Genomic DNA, 22398 nt, shown 5'->3' with positions numbered 1-22398 from the left:
TCGTCATTTCGATGAAATGCGGTGTTTAGCAATATTTTTGTAACAATAATGCATTATAGAAAGGAGTGCGATTATTGTTGATGAAATTTTACCAGCATGTAATTGTTTTAAGTAGAGATAAGATACAGTAGACAAGATTTCACCCCTTTCTCATGTTTCACCGTTAAATCTTAGCAAGAAAAATTTAGAAAAATGAAGTACCTTCTTTCAAATGGCAAAAACTAAGTTTTTTGGAAACTTTCACAGACACTTCTGAAACTTTCGAAACATATGACGAACACACATATACTTAGGGTAAATCCATTGTAACGAGATAGTGTAATATATTGCATGTTAAAGAACCGAAACGAGACTTGAAAGGTAAAGTATGCCGAAGTAAGAAAGAAGTATGCTTTGAACCAGCTCATCTCCCTATTACTTCGAATAACGAGTATCCTTCGGACGCCTGGAACGTTAATTGAAAGCCGTTCAACAGTTGCTTATAGGGGAGAGCCGAAGCAAGAACCGTGGCTCCTTTCGCCATTATCCCCTTCGAAATTCGATCGCGCGTATTTAAAGCACGTCGTTCGAGGAAGAACAAACGCGAGACCGGGTGGAAAAGGGCGGGAAAATGTAAATAACTCGTTCGAGAAATACTTGCGCGGAGGGAGAAACAGAAGGAAAAGAGGGAGGTGAGACAAAGGTAATGAAAAGGAGACAGAGAGAGAGAGAGAAATAGATACGAAGAGAAAAACAGAGGGAGAGAGAAAAAGAGAGAGGAGAGACAAAGATAAAGAAAGAGAGAGAGAGAAATAGGCACAGAGAGAAAAACAGAAAGAGACAAACACAGAGAGAGAGAGAGAGAGAGAGAGAGAGACACAAAGAAAACACCGAGAGAAAGAACGGTAGAAAAGGAGAAACAAACAGAGAGGGAGAGAGAGAAACAGAAGGAAACAGTCAGAGGCAAACAGAAAGAGAGAGAGAGAGAGAGAAGCGGAAAACAGGGCGGTGAAGGTGGACGCTTTGATCTCTTTAAGAAGCTCTCACATGCCATCGATACTCCATAAATTTAGTTAGATCCCGGTCGCTATTGCAGCGGCGGGGTAATAAAAGTAGCATCGCGTAAAAGCCAGATATTAAATGATAAAGTGGTTCAGGAATCTCGCGTGACTTTGTGCTTTTCTTTGATAACCGTCCCGCGTTTCGACGTATTCCTCGATTGATCGTTTCGCAAGAGTTTAGCGCAGCCAATATGAAAGTTTCATCCGTCGTTTCCTTCTTCTAGTCCTCCTCTACCTTCTCCTCTTCCTTTTCTTTCGCTCTCGCGAATCTCGAATCACGATAGATACTTCCCCACGTCCATCTGTGTGTGTGTGTGTGTGTACGATAGGACGGAGGAGGAAGAAATAAAGGTGGGCTTGTTTGTACGTGATTCTCGTGAAACTTTCGGATTTTTGCATTGAAAATTTGTACCATTTTTTTTTCCATTCCGGCTCGAACATTGAGAATCTGTTATTCACTCGGACGAATGGATGGTTTTTACAGTGCAAAACACCGTAAACGTTATTTTCTCAAGAGATCGACAGTTTTGCATTGATAATTCTGCTACACTCTTCGTGAATTTAGTTCGAAATTGTCGCACGTTCAAAATTTGGTTCACCCCCTTTTTCGGATCGAAGGGATTCTCGCTGTTGATTATTATTGCAAATTTCTGGAATAAATCGTACTGATGTAATGTTGAAATCCGCATTTTTTAAAATCAAGGAATAAGTACTGTGGTAACAGTATTAATTTAGGAAAATTATAAATATTACTTTTGCATATTATCACATTGTAATTTCACAGTAATAGTATTAACGGGTCGCACCCATTTCTGAAACGCCATCGAGCGCACTGGGTCTTAGCGATCGGCCTTCAAGAGGTCTTTTACCAAGTGGAAAGTAACTAACCGTAGGAATAATAGAAGAACATGAGTGTAAACAAGAAACAACCACATTTTGAGCACATTTGCACGTTCATTGCGCAACGCATCGCGTCTATATACATAGATGAATTATGGTTGTGCCTGAGAGATCAGGTGCGCCCGACGGAGGGTTAATTACTTTATTACTTTTGCATATTATCACAAAAGTATTAATTAATTTACATACACGTATACGTTACATCGCACAGTAACAGCGTGTATCCTAAAAATAATTTATTTTCGTGTTTCGTACCGGCCGTTAGGAGAAAGTGAAGGCGGACGAGGGTAAAAAAGCTCGTTATGTCGTCCAACCTTCTCCTTCGTCACTTTTTCTCCAACCTTCGACCAAACAGAAATTACATCTCATCTCAATCATGTGACTCATCGTGTACAGCACAGCCAGAGGACATTGTCATCGGTTGATTTATGTCTCCGACGTGAATTATTCATTCAACCCTTCCATACGACTACGACATAGCAGTACCCATTAATGTAGAAATTTATTTTGCTCGATTACGGATTGCATTAGCGTTCATCTCGATAACCTAACTTAAGATTCTATTTCATACGTCAGTTGTCGCCCTTTCTTTCTTTTTTCTTTTTTTTTTTTTTTGCCTCCCTTCGCATTATAAACCAATTTTACTCGGACGTTTCGCTGGTTAATCAGTCAATTAATCTCGAGAATGATTTATGATTCACCGGTGATTAACTTACCTCGTGAAATGGAACAAAAAAACAAAGGGGGATTGGTTGAAACGAGTGGAGAAATGAAATTGTAATTGCCTGTGTAATCATTTAAATTACTATAAGCTATTGTTACACACAAATGTCCCGCTTTTTACGTATCTATTCCCGTTCTCCATCATAATACTACATGATTTTTCATTTATGCAACGCAGCTCACTAATGACCCGTGATGTAATGGACACGTTGCACGTGATAAATATGCGTCAGTTAATGACATTATTACGCGTTTCACTGCGATACGCTGACATGTCAACGATAAAAATATCGGGGCAAATTACACAGAAAGCTGCTGAATAATAATAACAAAATTCCCACTCGTAGCAATATTTATCGTGCACGTGAAATATCGTAGAAAAATTATTCAACGTCCCTGTATATTCGGTACACGAAACCTCAACTAACGAATAAATACAAAATTCAATCTACCTTGTTGAAACTGAGTAATATCGTTATAAATCACGCTCTGACAAAAATCTGCAATTAAAATAAACGAAAATGTCCGAATTAGTATATTTAGATTTTTCTAAAGATCGAAGCAAAGCACTATAAATTACATTCCCAATGAAAAAATCGAAAACTAAGATAAAGGAAAGTGTCCAAATTCAGAATTTCCAAAATACTATGAATTACATTCTCAATGAAACCATCTGAAACTAAAATAAACGGAAGTGTCCAAATTAATATATTTAAAATTTCCAAGAAATCTAAAACTAAATCAAACGAAAATTTCCAAATAAACATATTTCGAACCCTAGTCCAAATTATCATATTCAGAACTTTCAAAAATCGAAGCAAAAAAGGATTCAAAGCTACACAAAACAAATGTATTTGGAATCTAAAAAAGAAAATCGAAGAAAAGGGCTAATTTTGAGTAATTAAAAAATCCCCGATTCCTCTTGCAAACGCGACCAGGTTGCGACGCCCCGTAAGAAGAGGAGGGAATTTCATGAAATTACAGTGAAAGCTACTCTCAAAGGACGCGGCGTTACAATGAAAACGTGCGTCAGATGCACCCTCGTCGGCGCATTCTTCAAAGCTCTCCGCGCGAAGAAAGGGGGTCCGCGAGTTTCCGCGCGGAGTTTCTGTTTTCTTTCTTCGCGGCCGCGATATTAAGCCCGGGGAGAAGAGACGAATCCGCTCGTCTCTGAAGCGCACGTTCCAAATGTTTACACTCCGGGGCTAATAAACTTCGCCCCGGCGTATATAAAACAAGCGACGATCGCTGGGAGGACCGGTTTTATTGACAGGATCGCTTGAAACAGCGACCGCGCCTCTTTGTTTTCGCGCGACTGCGTTAAATGCCGCGAGAAATATTCGAAATTGCGGCCGATGTAATCGAAACATCGTGTTTCGAACCCGCGCGCGCGATTCCAGTGTTATCGCTGGTAATTTTCCGGGCTTCTCCGCCGCTGTTTTCAACCCGCCAGCATATTATTCGTGTTTTTCTAGCGGGTAACGCTTGGGAATATTTGCATTTTTGATTAGCAGCGAGGAGAGCCTCACTCGACCGCCCTCGATCATCGTTTCGAAATTGTTCGGGGATAATTGGCGATAAATATGTCCTCGTTATGAAAATGACACGAGCGAAAAATGTGGACGTATTAAATTTTCCCGCTTAATTTCCCACGAACGTTGAAAAGTGTATTTTTTGTAATTGATTCGGTTGTTTCGGAAATATGACATTTTTGTCGATTTTGAGTTAGACAAAATATTTTTGTGTAAATTAGCATGACGCATCGTTTGGTAATATACAATGTAATATACACATTTGATTGTTTTTCAGTGGACGACCGCAGCGATAGGGTTAAAACATGTATTTTTGACTGCAGAAACTGTTTTTTAATTTTTCTCGTAAGCTGGAAAATGTCATATTCTCACACTATTCTTCATAAGTTTACAAATTTTTATAAAATATAGACGAAAAATAATTTTAAATTACATTTTTTAAAATAAGGCTCACGAGAGAAGTTAGATCCTTGTCTTCATCCTTGCAAACTATTACAGTTAAACGACATTACTACAGAAACAAAGAGCCTCGTGGACAAATGTACGACCAAAATTCTTCGTTTAATTTGCATGTTCGTTAATCATCGACAGATGCGTTATTACATCGACACTTGATGGATCGAGTTGTTCCATTGTTGCGGCGGAAGGGTTACGATGTTTTCCGCGGGCAGCATTGTATTCGAAACAAATGTTCCGCAACATGAATTTCGAAACGCGTTAAAGACAATCACCGCGCGTGTGTCGAAACATTGAAAACGGCAGAAATTACAAAAGCTGTATTTAAACTGATAAACGCGTACCCTCCTCGATGGAGAAATTACAGAAAATATCGCTGAAAATCGCGGAAATCGGTGGTTGCGATAATAAACTGAAATACGCGTTCCCTTCGAAACGAGAATTACCAGCGATCTGCACACACCGAAATACGAAATTAATAAAAATAGAAACAAATCCGACGATATTACCCTTCGCGTTTCACGCGTTATCAGCATTCACACCCTTCTTTCTCCCTTGTAAAAATTCCCTCGTACATTTATTTCGATCGTTCATTTGTCCAAGCTGAAACACGCTTTCGACGAACGAACGGAAAAGCGAAACGAAAAAAGAACTACGAAACTCTCACGTAGGAAAAACACCGTGCTTGCCAATGAACGACAAATTGCATCGTTATTTATTCCTCTGGCAGGGCTTCGAAAATCGTTTCGATCCTTTCCGCGAGTATCGTTTTCCGGCGAGCCAACCCCCGAAATTTGTCGTTCGTGAAACCACAACCTCTCGTTCACTCTTTGTATATATGTACGCATGTACACACACGTACACACGTTGCTCGTTTGTTTACAGTTTCGACACGAGGGGACGAAGCAACCTGGAACAAGGAAAACACTGGCACGATAGCAGCCTAAACAACCGTGCCGTCTTCAGATACTCCGAGCATCCCGCCAAGCTCACACTCGAGAAAGTCCGTGAGGGCGACGCCGCAGTTTACAGATGCAGGGTCGATTTCAAGCAGTCCCCGACCAGGAACAGCAAAGTCAATCTGACGGTGATCAGTAAGTGTTCAGCAGATCGGAATCTTCTCACTCGGGTTCTGTTCGATCCTTCTTTCCTTCGGCCTTCCCGCCTTCCTTCCACTTCCGATCTCCGTTGCTTGTCATTTCCTCGGGATGATTTAAGAGAGTCGCGAAAGTAAGATGCTTGCGTAATTTGTGTTCGCGTGTCCTTTCGAGGAACGCGACGGTTTTGACGTTTCGACAGCTTTGCAATTAAGTTTCAAGATGAATTATGCGGGACCTTGCGTGGAGAACGTGTCCGAGGATGATCGAAGGTATGTGGCGAGTCGTCGATGATCGTTGCTTGTGGATCTTTTTATAATTGCGAGGATATCGAGGGATGCTTTATTGGGATTCGTGTAATTCGAATTTTGTCGTCTGTTTTGTCCTTTAGTGTTTTATGGATACGTCGTTTGACGCGAGTTTTGTACAGGATGACTGAAATTTTGAAGCATATGTAAGAGTATGGTCGAGCGAATGTAGGGACTCGAGCTAGTTTATGACCCGCAGACCGAGAGACCTGCGGAGAAACCCGGTCCCAACGTCTTGACTCCCCTACGGGCCAAGGGCTGGGTCAGGTAAGGACCCCAAGAGAGGGGCGTCAAGACTCGTATACAAGGACGCGTTAAATGAGAATGCGAAGAATTGTATTAGAACGAATTAGGAAGCGTGTTGTTGATAAGGACGAGGCGTCCACGACAGACGGATTAATAATTATAGTTTTAAATAATCCTGACAAATATTATTTAGACGAAACAGCCCTTACACATATCATGGGGTAAACAAAATTTCGATCGGTTCATTGTGCAAAAATTGTATCCTCTTTGTACGCCACTGGGAGTTTATAAATGGTAAAATAGTGTTACGAATCGCGATAGGCTGGTCGCGAGACGTTAATCGTCCCTCTTTTCGAGTCAAACCATCTAAGGAATCTACCCGGGATAGGGGGCTCAGGTAGTGCACGGTAGATTGATAGTTAACGCACAACAACTTCTTATTGTCTGAGCTTACTTGTAGGAGAATTGTGAGTCGTGTCGTGTGGTGTTCGCTATTTTATAAACTACGTGTGCGTTATGATTAGTGGTGTGAAGCTGTCGTAGGTGGTGGAAGTGTGTGGTGATTGGTTTCTTCGGTGTGTTTCAGGTGTGCCTGGTGGTGGTGTGAAAGTGGGGCGTTATGATTAGTGGTGTGAAGCTGTCGTAGGTGGTGGAAGTGTGTGGTGATTGGTTTCTTCGATGTGTTTCAGGTGTGCCTGGTGGTGGTGTGAAAGTGGAGAATTTGTTCTTACATTTGTTACATTGCTTGGTGATGTCGAAGGTCTGTTTATTGTCTTAGGTCATGTGGTGTTCAGGTGTAAAATAATTTTCGTGCCGGCTAAGACCTCGCTTTTTAGGACGTGCTGGTCTATTGGGAATACCGATGTATTGTTCGGCTCGTCAACCCAAGCGACGTCTCTTACGCATGTGACAATAGTAATACTAATTATTACTGCAAAATTATAATACGTTTCAATATTTTTATTTCAAAAATTTGTTCTGTCTTTCGGTAGTATTTTTTCAGGTTTCAATATTTGATTAAAGGTTGATTTTTTACCAGGTATTATTTCTCTATATTATTCCGCGATCTCTCCATCGTCCATTTCCTCCAGCAAACTGTTTGCACAAAAATTGTACCCTGTTTTCATACCAACAGAGCTTTATCCCGTTTATAATAGTAATAACAATAACTATTGTAAAATTGCGATATTAGGTCTATGCAAAATTTCAAAAAAGACACAAGTATATTTCTTATAATAAATATAGTAAAAAAATAAATACTGACAACTTTTGCATAAACCAAATATATTCCAGTATCCGTATTTTACAAATTGATCCTCCCTTTCGGTAGTATTTCCTCAAATTTCAGTATTTGACAAGAAAATGATTTTCCATCAGACATCATTTTTCTATATTATTCAACGATCTCTCTTTCACGCAGCACTTCTTCCAGCGAACCTCCTTTGACCCTTTTTTCCCCTTGTATCCTGGACTGGATACGTATTTCGTTGGTCTCCTGTATCTGTCCGTTTCATTCCCCATTAATCTTTTCGTCCTTCCGTTTCCTCTGCTTTGAGTCCGCTGCATCCATTACTTCCTCTTGACACGGTAATGCAATATCTTTAGCTTTGTCTTTGCTTGCTTGTTTATTACATTTCCTTTTTCCTCTCTCTCTCTCTCTCTCTTTTCTCCTAAGCTCCCCCCTTCGTTTGTGCATCCATCCTGTCTTTCCATTTTTCACTCCGCGCCCATTCGTCATTCCCTCTTTGTACTTCTCCACTCTTCACGTTTAAGACAAGAGATATCCTCTATTTTAATACTTATCATTTTCCTCTTCCTCTCCTATATTTAACCCTTATTTATCTCTCCACCGCACGTTAACCGCGACATTCGCGATGTTCCCTGTCGAGATAAAAATTTCACAATCTCTCCTATCTATCTTTACGTTTCGTTTCTCCATTTCGTCACGCGTCCCTTGCGAGTCCTTCGTTTCATCTTCCATTCTCTGTCTTATCCTCTCTGTCCAACCACTGTGTTTACTCTTTTAATATACGCGTGCAGGAATATATAGGGGAGAAGCAGAGAAGGTTACACAAACATAAAAGGAGAATAAAAAACAGAGTGGAGTCATTCGTATCCCTGTCAGTACACACCTAAGCTCGCACCTCTTTCCTTGATAAATCCCTAACTTTTCCTCTTACTTACGACTCGCCATTTCTCTCTTCCCCCTTTTTCTTCATTTTGACAATTACACGGTTTTCGCTGCGCAAACAAAACGATACATAAATTGCAATTTCATTCCTTCCTATCTCGTTTCTCTTCCGACCAAAAATACCTTATTTATCGATTTATCTCCCTCTCTCTCTGTTATTGAAATTTATTTCTAGCAATAATTTAGCGGATATATTACACGATGAATAAACTGCAATTTCAATTTTTTGGGGGGTTTCATTTTTATTTAACGATCTTCTCTTGGTTTTTACATTATTTTTTGTTGTTCCTTCGTTCTGTGTAACGCTGGATTGCAATTTTAGTTTTGTTTTCAGTTTGCTTACTTTTGAAGTGGAAACAGAATTGAAGGGATCCAAAGTACAATATTTTTAATATTAAAAAATTGTGCAAAGGAGGTTTGAGAAATTGATTTAAAAAATGTTAAAATGGTAATTTTAGTTTCTAAAAATTTGGGACTTGCAAGTATGAGACCCTGCAATTATTAATTTCTTCGACGTTCCTTGAATTCCTCAGGATCGATCATTTCTCGTTAATTTTCTCTTATTTCTTTGATGAAATTTTTCCAAATTCCCTAAATTTCTTTCCAACAATAATTCCCTCTCGAATCAAAAATACTTCTCATAAACCTCTTAGGATCGTTCATATTTCATTCACATCTCCTTGTTCCTCCGCTCAAACTCCTCCAGGTTCCTCAAATTTCTTCCCAAATCAAAAACACTTCATCCCTCAATACTTTCCACCTTCCTTAAATTTCCCTCTGCGACAATTTTTCCACCAAATTTCCACCGCGTTCCAAAATGCACATGCCTTAATATCTCCCTCTTCTCGTTTCTTCGACAAATTCGGTTTCCTCGCTTCTCCCATCTCCAACCCGCACCGTATCCACCCTCTACCCACTGTGTCTCTCTCGCTCTCACTTTGATCTCCTCAGAGTTGATCGAAGCTTGCCAGACCGCTTTCCGCGATTAGCTCGAACAAACAGAGTGGATTCGGGTCTTCTTGACCCGGATCTACGGTCCAGCAAGCGGCGATTAAGAGGAGTTTTATCTGAAAGTCGCTCGGGTTCAGGGGAAATACGAAATTAGATCGGCGCTCGCCTCGTCGAAATCGCGGCATCGATGTCGGCAATATCGATAAGTAGATTCTGGCTTTCTCTCGCGAGACCGATCTTGTTGTCGCACCGAAAGAACTCGTGTTTCCTCTGTTTCCCCTAATTAACCAACGATAAGGAAATTCGACGAAGATTAATTCCTGTTTCCTCTTTGTCGCTTTTATTTCGTCAAAGTGATTATGAACGTGACGTATGTCGTAGATTTTTCGTTTTGACATATATTAACCCTTTCGTGACCGAGTTACGTCTTTCAAGAATTTGTTATTTATTTTTCGATCGATGTAATTGATAGTAAATTGAGATTAATTTTTTTTTAAATACTCCAGTGGAACGTAAGTGTCTTACTGATCACGAAAGGGTTGAAAAATTGTTCTTCGTTTAGTTTCTATGAGAAGGTCGGTGGAACACAAAATAAGGGATGAATTTGGTGTTTTTAGTTTAAAGAGATATCTGAGATTGAAATAGGAAGAGGAGAGAAAGTTTATAATTTGGGAATTTTGAGAAAGATTTGAGAGAAGAATTGAAGAAAGTCTGTTGAGAATGTTTGGAAAATTGTAGAGATTATTGAGAAATGATTAGCAAACCAGAATAACAGGTATAATTCACTCACATTTAACTTCGTCCCTATCGATAGAATCCCTAAACCTACTCGAATTAACCGTCGACTGAACTACAGTACTCAACTCGACTAGAATCTGCATAATCCAAGGCTAAACCTTTCAAGCGTAACTCCAAATTCTCCAGCAACCCTCAAATATTAACAACAGGAAATCAATCCTCGATCTTCCGTTATCTTCGTATTATTCGTATGTTGTATTAAAGCGTTTATTGTTAGTTATAGGTAATCAAAAATTTATTTCGTCGTAAGGAACTCACTTAACAATTAATTATTATATTTTACATTTGTTTGGTGTATTTTCCAACTGCGCAAAAAATTGAATTTTAATAATTTCCTGACACAAAAGGTGTTACAAGAAGTGACATGAAATTCTTAAAAATGGTAACCAAATAAATGTCCAAATCTTTCTCCAATATTCCAAAAGTTAATTTTTTTCGTTGATTCACGTGTTGGAATAAATCTGAGGAATGACAAGCAACGAATCCCAAAGAATAAAGTTACAAGAAGCACACCCTGTATGAGATTAACAAAATTAAAAAATACCTTTCCTTATTATGCACTCGAGAACGAATTTCCTACAAATTACTGCTCTACTAATCAAGAAGATCCTAAAAACGAACCCTGTCGCAAAATTACAATTTCACCTAAACTATTCTCTCCCAAGTTTCCAAAACGAAGGAAAAAAAAGAACGTTGTACCGCAACATATTCGCATAAAAATGATAAAATTTCGTCGTTCATGAAAAACACAGCACCGTCCTTCCCACGCCCTCTTTCAATTCCAGCCGCGTGGCTGGAAAACAATTTGCATATCACGCGGCTTCTTGATCGCGTCAGGAGGGCGGTTATGGGGCGGCAGATAAGAATGCCGGCCGCCTTGGAGCGTTTGTCGGATGACACTGGGCTGAAGGCGGCTGGTAATTCATCGTCTTGCAAATTGATTCGCGGCGAAACAACGAGAGATGAACGGGGGAGAAAGAAGGTGGAGAGGACGCGGTGCTGGTGAAGAAAGAACGACGAGGGGCAGACGAACTTATTGTGTGAAATTATTACAGTACCGCCGGAGCAGCTTAGCATATTGAATGAAGACGGAAAGTCTCATATTCCCCATTACGTCCTGGGCCCGTACAGCGAGGGCGCCTCTCTCAATATTACCTGCGTCGCTGCTGGTGGTAAGTACTCTCGCTATTTTTCTCTATTTTTCTCTATCTCTGTTTTTTGTCTCTTTCTCTATTTTTCTCTCTTTCGGTATTTTCCTCTCTCTCTATTTTTCTTTATTTTTCCCTATCTCTATTTTTCTCTCTTTCTCTATTTGTCTCTCTCTTCTCTCTCTCTCTTTATTCGACTCGATCGACGTCTTTTTGCATTCCCTGACTTTTCTCCATCGCTGCAGTCGACCTCCCGGTTGTTCATTGATCCGTCCATACCGCGTTTTCTTTCGTCCCGTGGAGACGCATCCCGCGATACCACCATTGTGCTCGCAGATTTTTCTGCTCGACGTATCTTGTTATTCTGCGTTAAACAAGAATAGAAGAACGTGTAATTGAAGAAAGCACATTTTTCTATAGCGCACTAATGTTGACATTTCTACCATTTCAGAATCGATAAGTTTCAACGTAGCTACACAATTCCCTTCAATCTTACCACACACAGATTTGACAAACTAGAAAATTGACACTGTTTGTACACAGAAACACATCCCGGAGGATTCCTCAAAATTTCGTATCCCTGTCGCGTTTTAACCCTTCTAATTGACTCTTTTTTGCGTGGAATTTATTAGCCGGTCGTTTCAGGTCGGTAACTCCACGTCTCTTCGAATTTGCATACGAAAAAGCCTCTCTATTTTCTTCCACGTATCTCCACCTTGCGTTCTCCTCTTCTGTCTCCCCTTCTTCCTTTTTTTTTCAAAGGAATTTCGCGAGATCACGAGGAGGAACCCGGGTATCCTTCTCAAAGCAAGACTCGCACGAAGAGGCCGCGTTTCAAACTGATTAAATCTAATAAAAAAAGAGGTGTGCGGCCTGTAGCTTCTTTATTTACACACTCACGTTCGTCGTTTCTGAAAAGAAATTTGCGCTTCATTCACTTACTCTCTCTATCTCCCCTCTCTATACGTCGTATAGTGTTCTCTCATTGTCGGTGAAAATAATTCAACAATTGTGTAGTGTAATATTCTCTCGCTAGTTTATCGTGATTATCCATTAATTTAAAAAGAATGATAAAAATTGTATTAAAAGTAATTATGAAAATTACAGTCGTTTAGAGTTGTCTATACACTGAAAAAATTATTTCCAATTATTAATATGCGAAGGTTTGGTAAACATAAATATAAAGACGCGTGTAGAAAACGCGAAAATTAGAAAATTCTGGAATTCTCTTCAACATCAATAACAGTATAACACCGCATCACCTAAGTATAACAAATACGTCATTCACTTCGTTTCATCTCATCACAGGCATAGTACCTATCATTGTCACATTTCCCTCGTTTCATTTTACCATCACTTCTACATTTTAATGAAATTTCCCAAATTTCAAATTAAATTTACAAAACTATTCTTATCAAATTTTTATATTTCATTATTAGTTACTTTCGTTAACGTTGAATCGCGCCAAAACAAACAAATCAACTTTTATTACAGCGTTCCCTAGTATTCGCGGTCTCAGGTATCCAGAAAATATATCGAAACCTATCTCCACGAATACAAGGTTTTCGCTCTATTAAACGCGTATATTAAAAATTGCAGAAACATTAAACCACCCGCATACGTAGGGGTTCGTCGGAACCGCGGAGAAATCAACGAAACACTAATTAAACGGCAAAAAGCATCGGCTATAGACACTATTGCCGCTTCGAGTGTAATTTTCATTCGTATTGATATTTTTAATCATGTTCCATTCCGCGTTTACGCAGAACGCGATCGATGTAACTTGAACGACATCGCCGCCGCGCCGCGAGGAAATTCCCATCAGCGGAACAGCCGGAAGTTGATCGCTTTCGGAGGAGCGAAGTATGATTAAAATGAAACTTTAATAGTGCCGGATACCTGTGAAGAAGATGAAGCGCGCAGACCTGTATCGTGTTCCGCCTGTTGTTTCTTTACGCGAGTGTACTGTCGTGTGTACAGGGTGTTCCAGATGTTTCAGACTGATTATGCGCGATTATCGAATAACAGAAATTATCGTTGGATTATGAATGTTTATGCCAATGCATATTTTGATAGTGTAAGAGTTTTTTGAAAACTCTGATTTTGAAAACTATGTTTATTCATCCGTCTCGTTCTGGTCCGTCCTTATCAGATACACGCTTCCTAATCCGTTCTAATATAATCTCTTCGTTCTTATTTTACGCGCCTGTAGTGTGGTGTAACGGAACGATTGAAATCCATAAAATACGAAAAAATGTGCAAAAGTTACGCTATTTTTATAGATAGAAAATTTTCATAATTCGTATAAAAGATAATTAATTTTGGAATTTCCTACAACTTTCAAACCCATTTATCAGTACTCCATCAAACTAGCTGAGAAAAATATAAAGACACCATTTCGTTAACTTTTCAGTGTAAAATAGTCAGTTAACAATCAAAATACAATTTTTAAGCAAAAAAAAAAAAAAAAACAAAAATATAGTGAAATACTTTCAATTTTAGAGTCCTACAACAATTTTTCCAACTCACCTTACAAAACTTCATCCCAAAAAAATTAATAAAGAATTTTCGATTTCAAAATCGAAACGAAACCTTTTTCCAATTAACCTCGTAATCATCACGTTCCTACCCGCAAGTCTTCGAGACACCCTGTACATGTTTACACGCGCGCGTGCGTTTATCTTGCCGCGTCTTCTCCATTTGCGCGCTCTGCCTCACCGAGGTGGCACGCGAACCCTTTTATAAAGATCTATAAACAGACGCGGAAGAGAGGAGGCGCGCAAGAAAGTTGGAGAACGTCGAGGAAAGTGAAGATTGTAAGGTAGTTCGCCGGGAGGAGAGAGCGAGAGGGAAAAAAAGAATTCATATCCGAGGGAGAAGAACGCGGCGGACGAGGAAGGGAGAGGCGTAGGTTCCGCGAGAGTAACACGATTTATTAACCCGTTGTCTTGCGAGCTTTTTTTAATGGCCGTGTTTGACGAAGTGTGCCATTTAGTTGCGCTACGATGGAATTACGAGGCGGCCTTCGGGGTTGATTGTCCCGCGTCAGAGTTACGGTGGAATTCTGTGTTAATCCTTTGGAGGACCGTTGATTACCTCGGAGGAGGATTCCGTGAAAAATATCCCGGGTTTCGGGCAATTTTTATTGAAAATTTTATCCCGACTCCGATCGCGCTGAGTATTTTTCCGAGAGGCTTTGATTATTTCATTTTTGCAGTTTTTGTGTTAGACAGAATGGCAAAAATGAAAATTTGTGTACTTTGTGGAGTGGTGAATTAATTTTGGAAATTGCATCGTTGAATATTGAGTAATTATGAAAATGAACAAATTTCGAACGAAATAAACAATTTTTGGACAATATCTCCTTGCGTGTATAATAAAGTAAAATCAAAAATATTTAATTACCTATATTGAAAGTCTCTAAATTTCTCTTAAAAATGGGGACAATAATGATTGCAACTTAACTCTTCAAATTTTGTCGCTACGTGTAAAAAAAATGTTAGTGTTACAATTAGTAAATAAAACGACACCGACAAGCTCTTTTTCTACTGATGTACGATTTGAATTCAGCGAAGAAATAGGGTCGGAAATATCGAAACAGATCTAACTACGTCTAACTACTTCAGGTTGTCTGACTATGTACAGAGTTGTACTACTCAAAGGGATCCTACTTACGGTCGCATTACATCTCTGCACATGGAAATGATTCCATTGCGCTTTGAGCCACCTTTCAACGCTGAAACTAACTTATGTCACGCTCAAACTCTCTCTTTGCATACTTATTTGTGTAATCCAAAAATCACTTCCGCGACATTTTTTATTATGACTTCATATTTTACGTCAATTTAGAAAACAACTAAACTTCGTCCTCTTCTATTTTTCTCGCAAATCTATCGCTTAAGAGAAAAACGCTGAAATTTGAACAAATTACACATTAACAACACTCTATATTTTTACTGATCTACGACACTAACTTTATTTATCACAGATTTATCGCTTAAGAGAAACGCTGAAATTTTTTCAAAATTATACATCAGAGGCGCTGTATATTTTTGCTGATATACAATCCCGGCCAAAAGTTTGGAACCACTGAGCATTGTTATTGACACAAAAATTTCCAGAAAAAAGTCGAGCGACTTTGAAAATTTTTTATCATTCGAATCAGTTGATATGAGATTAATTGATAAATGCAGAATTGAGGTAAACTTGAAATCTATAAAAAATTAGCGGCAGATTTAATATTGATGAAAAGTGGGAGGTGATTCCAAACTTTTGGAAGTTAAAAACGCTGAGAACTATTGCGAACACCCTGTATATTTTTACCGATATACACAGAAGAAGAAGCTAAATTTCTTAGAGATATAATAATCGATTTCGTAATTTTACCTAACTCTGAATCACTCCACGGAAGGGACTTAATTTAAATGACTCTCGGTACGAAACTAACGGGTGTCCTAATACTAACGTACGGTAGTGTACACTTGCCGATGCAGATTCGCAGGTTCAGTGCGATAAAACGCGCCGCAAAGCGCATCTCGCGGCTCTCCGGGGAATTTCCACGCGTTTATTATTTGCGAGGGTGTATTTATTTATGGGGAATTGCATACGACGGGTTGCTCTCGCCATAATCCGAAATGTCCCGCGCTCTTTCTCTGCGGCGAGATGTTATTGCGCGTCGCGTGCCGCGAAATATTTCTCTCGCTGCCGTTTCCTTCCTTCTCTCTTCTCCTTTTCCACGCGAAATTACCGTTTAACGTTCTGTATCTGTAGCAGAGCATTATAGCGCTACCCGTTCGTTGTTGTAACCGTCGAAATGGCCGCGAGAATTCCTCCACTGCTCGAGACGAAAGCATGGAAATCGTGGCTCGAGGATAACTTCGTAAAAACCGCCGTCGTGTTTTCTCTCTCGTCTTGTGGGTTTGTGTGGTCGTCTCGTGGGTTAAAGGAAGTTCGTAAACAGAGGTTTAAGCTGAGAAAGGATTTCGTTTGAAGATGACGATGATCGTTTCCGGTAGATTCGGTCGTTGGTTTCCGATGGCTTTGTTGAAACTGTCGGTCGTTTGGTTAATTGGCAAAATTCATTTACAACGATAGTGAAAATATTAATGAAATCGAAAATTCGAAAAATTCACAGTTGATAATTAATTTACGATAGTGAAATTATCTGGTTAATAATGAAATTGGATGTTAGAAAAATTCGAAGTTCACTACTAAAATGGAAATATTAGGTGTAGAAATGAATTGCGATGGTATTCTTAAGCTGCTAGAAAAATGGCAAAATATCGTCAACAATAATGGAAATTATTTCAACGATCGAACTCTTTTCGCGATTTTTTTAATAAATCTTTAATCACACCCAAAGATCACAAATAAAATTCATTTCTACACCTGATAGGTCATTGGGTGTAGAATTTTTTATGCAGAATTTAAACACAGTCGAAAGAAAGCCTCGAATCTTCAATTAGTTAATAAAAGAAAAAACGAAAGGCAGTTTCATACGTACCAATGTAATATTATACATTTCACACGTGATACAACTTTTATCTGTTGAAATTTGAGACAGACACGAGTCCTTTTCCATTCTCTCCCGCCCCTCGATATCCCTTGATTGGACCAGTACGAGTAAATAAACGATGGAAAATAGAAAAGAGGAGAATACACATACACCACCGGCCAAAAGTTTAGGATCACTGTGTATTACAAGTTATGAAAACAATTTACAGAGAAAAGTCAGCAATTTTAAGAATTTTTTAACGAATTTTTTATCATTCAAAGCAGTTGAAATGAGGTAAATTGCTATTAATTTCCAAAACACCAATTTCAAATCTGTAAAAAATTAGCAGCAGATACAGTATTGATATAAATTGTGATTCGAAACTTTTGGTCGGTAGTGTACATATAACCGTGGAGAGATTCGGTTCTGTGGTTTCGATGTGAAAAAAATATCGAACGGAAATTTGAAATTCCTATTTCCAACGCGACCGTTCATTCGCCCCTTTTAAATATTTGTATCGTCCTCCTTGTTCATCGGCAGATAGCGCGCGGGGAGGAAAAAAGAACGCTTCCGTAAACATGGGAAACACGTTCGACATATTTTTCAGCTGTTACGGGTGAAAAAAAACGGAATAATCGAAATCGCCAGAGTTTAAGAAATTTGCGATCGACGATTTTTCGGAGAATTTTATGGATTTTTGGAAATTTCTCTTACACTATTTACGGTTATAAATCGAGAATTATAACGGAAAGTCTGAAAGTTCGACAAAATCTATAAAAAAAAGAAAAGAAAAATAGATCGGTTCCCAAACATATCACAATCGATCACCTGAGCGTCAGCCATACTGGTATTTCAGTGTTTACGGAAGCTCACCACCGTCCTGTTTGCCGTCGAAATATTCCCATCTTCTGAAAAACAGCTCTTCATCTCACTTCCTCGCTCCATTTATTCAATGTTTAACTTTGTCCACTAATCATTGAAGTCAGTTAATATTCCTCGCTCAATTTGCCTTCTTCCCGTGACAGGAGTGATAGATGGTGTCGCGTGAAATATACTGCCATAATGTGTATCCTTAAAATTACACACAGTGCGACCTATTTTAATCCATAAATTCTCATATTCCCAAAAATACGTTCAATTAAAAGAACCTACTTTTGGAAGATCGAAAAGGAAAAGGACAAATGAGAACGCTAAATTCTACAAATGTAAATCCATTTTACTGCAAATTTTTTCTACGGAACGGTAGAACGAATAGAATTCAACGACCCCATATGTCGCACGATTTGATTAAAAAATAAAAAAAAAAAGAAAAATAGAAACAATCCTCCACTATTAATTTCTCATGTATCAATATCAAAAGTAGTTAAAGCAAACTATATTCAAAGAAGCGATACGAATATTCCACAGGGTTAAAGAATATTCTAAAAAAATTCCTCTCTCTAAGCCCTCTTTATCTCTGTCCACAAATTCCGCCCATAATTCCGCAATATCCTAAATAACTCTAATCGCTGGAACACGCGGACTCCGTGAAACTAATTCAATTCGGACCACAGCTGCGAACGGAACGTAACGTAAAATGCGTCCCAAAAAAAGAAAAAAGGAAAAAGAAAGAAAGGAGCACCGAAAGAGAGGGAGGGAGAAAGAAAAAAAATATGGAGAAATGGGGAATGGAGATAAAAAGCGAAAGATATATCGAACTTTTATTGAATCTTTTTTCTTTTTTTTTTGCGCTACGGTGAACGAGGGTAGCAAATCGACACAGGAAACGAAAACGCAGTTTGTGAGCGTCGTTCATTCTGTTTGGTTTGGTGCAGGTCGGCCACAACCACGGGTGACATGGTGGAAGGAAAACGCTCTTCTGGATGACACCTACGAAACCGTCGGCACCAAGAGGGTCCGGAACGTGCTGCGATTGGAAAAGTTGAGCCGCGAGCATCTGAACGCGATGCTGACCTGTCAGGCATCGAACAACAACATGATCGCTCCTATATCCAGCTCTGTCACGCTCAATATGAACCGTGAGTAGATTGAAATTCGCCTGGAAAATTTTCGAATGTGTACACAATTGCACCGGAAAATATTCGTATCCCGTTTTTCGTTAATTACGAGAGAATTGGGTCGATGCTTTTCTGTTACGAAACGTTGTTCATCGCGTTCAATTTAACGGATTTTCGTATGTGCTGGTGATTATGAAAGCGGTTTGAGTCAAAAATCTGAAAAAAATTGAAATTATCGCTTATTTTGTGTTTCGTCGAGCTTTGCATTGGTAAGATGTATATTGTAAGAGTAAGTATGTGAAATATTTGATTAGATAATGGAGAGATATTTTTTAATGCACTCAAATGGCAAATACGGAATATCTCGAAATGAAAACTGTACAAACTTTTGATTTAACAGTGATGAAAAGTGATAAAATTTATAAATTCCTAGGAAAAAAATTCCCAAAATTTGCCTACTTTTAGAAGCCTCAGAATGATTTACTTCTTTAATTTTGAAAGTATTGGGTCGACGCTTTTCTCTTACGAAACGTTATTTATTACATTTCAGAATTCCACAATTGCATTTAAATTTAATATATTTTCATATATGACATTATCATACGAATAATAATATTTCACATGAAAAACGAACAATTTCTACAAAATAACGCACACATTATTCAGCAACGGTAAAAAAATTCAGAACCAAAATTCCAGAAATACACACCATACGTATGCAAATCCACCTTTCGCTCTCTCTAGCCTGCTTAAAAAGCAAACGAAAATAAAATTCATCCAGTACACTTATTACTCTAGCAGAGCAAACAGAGGCAGGTTACGAGTGAAAATTGCTGCGCAAACCTATTTCAATAAAAAAAAAAAAAAAGAAGAAAAATCGTATTTAAACAGCTTTTAATAAAACAATCCCGCTGAAACCTGCCTCTCCATCTCCATCAAACCGGTAAATGTTTAACAAATAATCGAAAGACGTAGCTGTTAAAATGGTTGTTCAACTGAAACCCACGTGAAAACTACCCCTGGAAACTTTCAAAAATGCTTTCCGCGTTTCCATTAGCCAGACTCGGATCGATCTGGAAAACCCCAGTCGAAATGATTACGCAAACACTCTGTGATACCTATAACCCAGCAGAAGATCCTACAATCGTGCGGGTTCTTTCGAACAGTGACTAATGGATGGAAACGCGTGTTTCAGTGAAGCCATTGTGGGTCCGCATGCAAGGAGAGAACCGTCCATTTAACGCCGACACCACGTACGAGATCGGATGCGAAGTAGTCGGCGCTAGGCCGATACCAGAAATCACCTGGTCAAAGGGGAGCGCCATTCTGAGGGACGCCAGACAAACGGTAAGACTGATGATGCGACGTAAGGTTGCACAGGGATCGTGAGAAATTTATACCGAAGTCGCTGAATTGCAATCGAGGAAGAATTGACGTGGGAGGAGTGACAATTAAGTTTCGAGAATAATTTTGATATGGTTTTTTTGATCGGAAAAGGAAATTTCCGGGGTTTGTTGCACCTGATGAAATTATGCGTGGAAAATTTTATTTTGAAAATTTGGGAGTTTGATAATTAAGTTTCGAGAATAATGGTACTTTGTTTATATTTTTAAATTGAAAAAGGAAATTTCAAAAATTTGTTTCACCTGATGAAATTATGCATGGAGAATTTTATTTCGAAGACTTGGGAATGTGAGAATAAAATTTCGAAAATAATGTTAATTTACCTTCTCTTTTTTAATCGAAAAAGGAAATTTCCAGAGTTTGTTTCAGCTAATAAAATTTATGCATGGAGAATTTTATTTTCAAGTTTTGGGGGTGTGATAATTAAGTTCCGAGAATAACGTTAATTTTCTTTTTACTTTTAATGGAAAAAGCTCGTTCGCAAGAAGTTTTCTCTACCTAATGATTTTCTATAATTTTTTCTATTTTTCAAGCGAGTCGACCTGAAATTTTACACCCTGACAATGTGCTCCCGCACATTTTGCTATTCCACTGGAAAAGCTTAGATTAGGTTGAATCGTGTTTGCACAGTCTAAAGAAGATTATTTCAAGTGGATGACCTCAAATCTGCCTAATCTCCAAAATAAAATTTTCGAACGAATTATTCTCGAAACTTCATCATCACCCCTTGTGTTGCTTAGAGATTTTCGCCCTTTGGAGGATCTAGTATAAGTGTCGCGGTGTTTCTCACCAAGTGCTCTCACCAGAAGGCACCCTTATCTTCTCCACTTTGTGGTCGAATCCCCTAAGAACAATATCTTTAAGCTTTGAGGCAATGCAACGACGGTCTGCTTGTCTTTAAAACACTCTCATACTCCATGCAAACAATCAATTCTAAGACACCGATAGCTACGCGACTTCGAGTAACTGAAAGCCATCGTTAGACGTCTAGATTGTACACAGCACTCTGAATGAACGCATACAGGCTAAGTCCCCGTTAGAAATCATTTCGAAGCGAATTAAGCGAAATAGCTATCTACCTTCGACGATTCTTAACCCTTTGACTGAAGGCCACTCGAAAGAGAGACGCTCGCTGTGCACAGTCGAGCTATAGTATTAATAGTCACAATGTACGAAACATATTCCAGAGTTGAGTTACCATTGTACAGAGTTGTCTGTTTATATCTCGTACTTAAAGTATCCCTACTGTTTCAGAATTATTCGATTCGAATTTAGTTAGGATTCATAGAACACCTTTCCCAAGATTTCAAGCTCATCTGAATTTTTTTCTATACATATAGAGCATTCCTATGACAAACTCAGCAAGCTATATTTTCTGAAACCTTGAAATGATCTAGAAAGTGAAAAATTAAATTTTTCCCAAGCTAGAAGATGTATCTAATTATCGAAATAGGCCTTGTTTCACTTGAAATGAACATAAAATCTGCGATTGGATGTGTTTGCAAGACTACCTACTCTTACTTCATCCAACCGCTTAAAATTCAATATCTGTGAAACGCTCAATTTCCTTCAATAAGTCTCGCTACCCTATACTCTTTCGTAACAGCCTGTACATCTCTCACATTTCACCACCACTCGCAGCAGAATTTCCAAGGGACGACACAACACTCGAAACGCCCAGAACAAATTCTCATCCAGGAAATTTCCAATTATTTCACGGCTACACCCGCAATATTTCCCCTCGATATAAATTTCCATTATCACCGTAACGCCTTGCACACTCACGCACAGAGGCACACACATAAAAACACAGAAAAGAAGAAGAAGAAGAAGGAGATCTACGGTCTTTGAAACAGATTTGAGCCCCCGAGGCTGTCGAGCGATTTAATTACGCGATGAGAAGGATAAAAAAGAAAAAATGAAAGAAAGAAAGAAAAAAATCTTGCCGCGCTTAAGAGCCTCATCCCCTGTAATGTCTCTCTCTCTCTCGCTTTCTGTAGCCTGAGGTTCGTTCGTTCGTTCCGTGGCCAATATTTTGCAAGCGACCGCGCAATTTCGCCCCACGGAAAGCAATCACGCTAAGTCTCTCTGACCATCTCTTTCTCTCACTCTC

At 38.9% G+C, this 22398-nt stretch overlaps 1 protein-coding gene across 1 annotated transcript in view; it reads left to right on the top strand.

Moving 5' to 3' along the window:
- The window catches only part of LOC108572100 (synaptogenesis protein syg-2-like), a 485655-nt gene that overhangs the window by 411388 nt on the left and 51869 nt on the right, over positions 1-22398 (top strand). Inside the window, exons 4-7 of the mRNA XM_017934291.1 lie at positions 5537-5745; positions 11298-11414; positions 18699-18902; positions 20077-20228. Coding sequence (XP_017789780.1) covers positions 5537-5745; positions 11298-11414; positions 18699-18902; positions 20077-20228 — 682 coding nt within the window. The remainder of the gene's footprint in view (positions 1-5536; positions 5746-11297; positions 11415-18698; positions 18903-20076; positions 20229-22398) is intronic.

Source organism: Habropoda laboriosa, unplaced genomic scaffold (assembly GCF_001263275.1).
Source record: "Habropoda laboriosa isolate 0110345459 unplaced genomic scaffold, ASM126327v1 scaffold110, whole genome shotgun sequence".
Taxonomy (NCBI): Eukaryota; Metazoa; Arthropoda; class Insecta; order Hymenoptera; family Apidae; genus Habropoda; species Habropoda laboriosa.
Note: the sequence above shows the minus strand (reverse complement) of the source record. Positions and strands in the feature narration are given on the sequence as shown.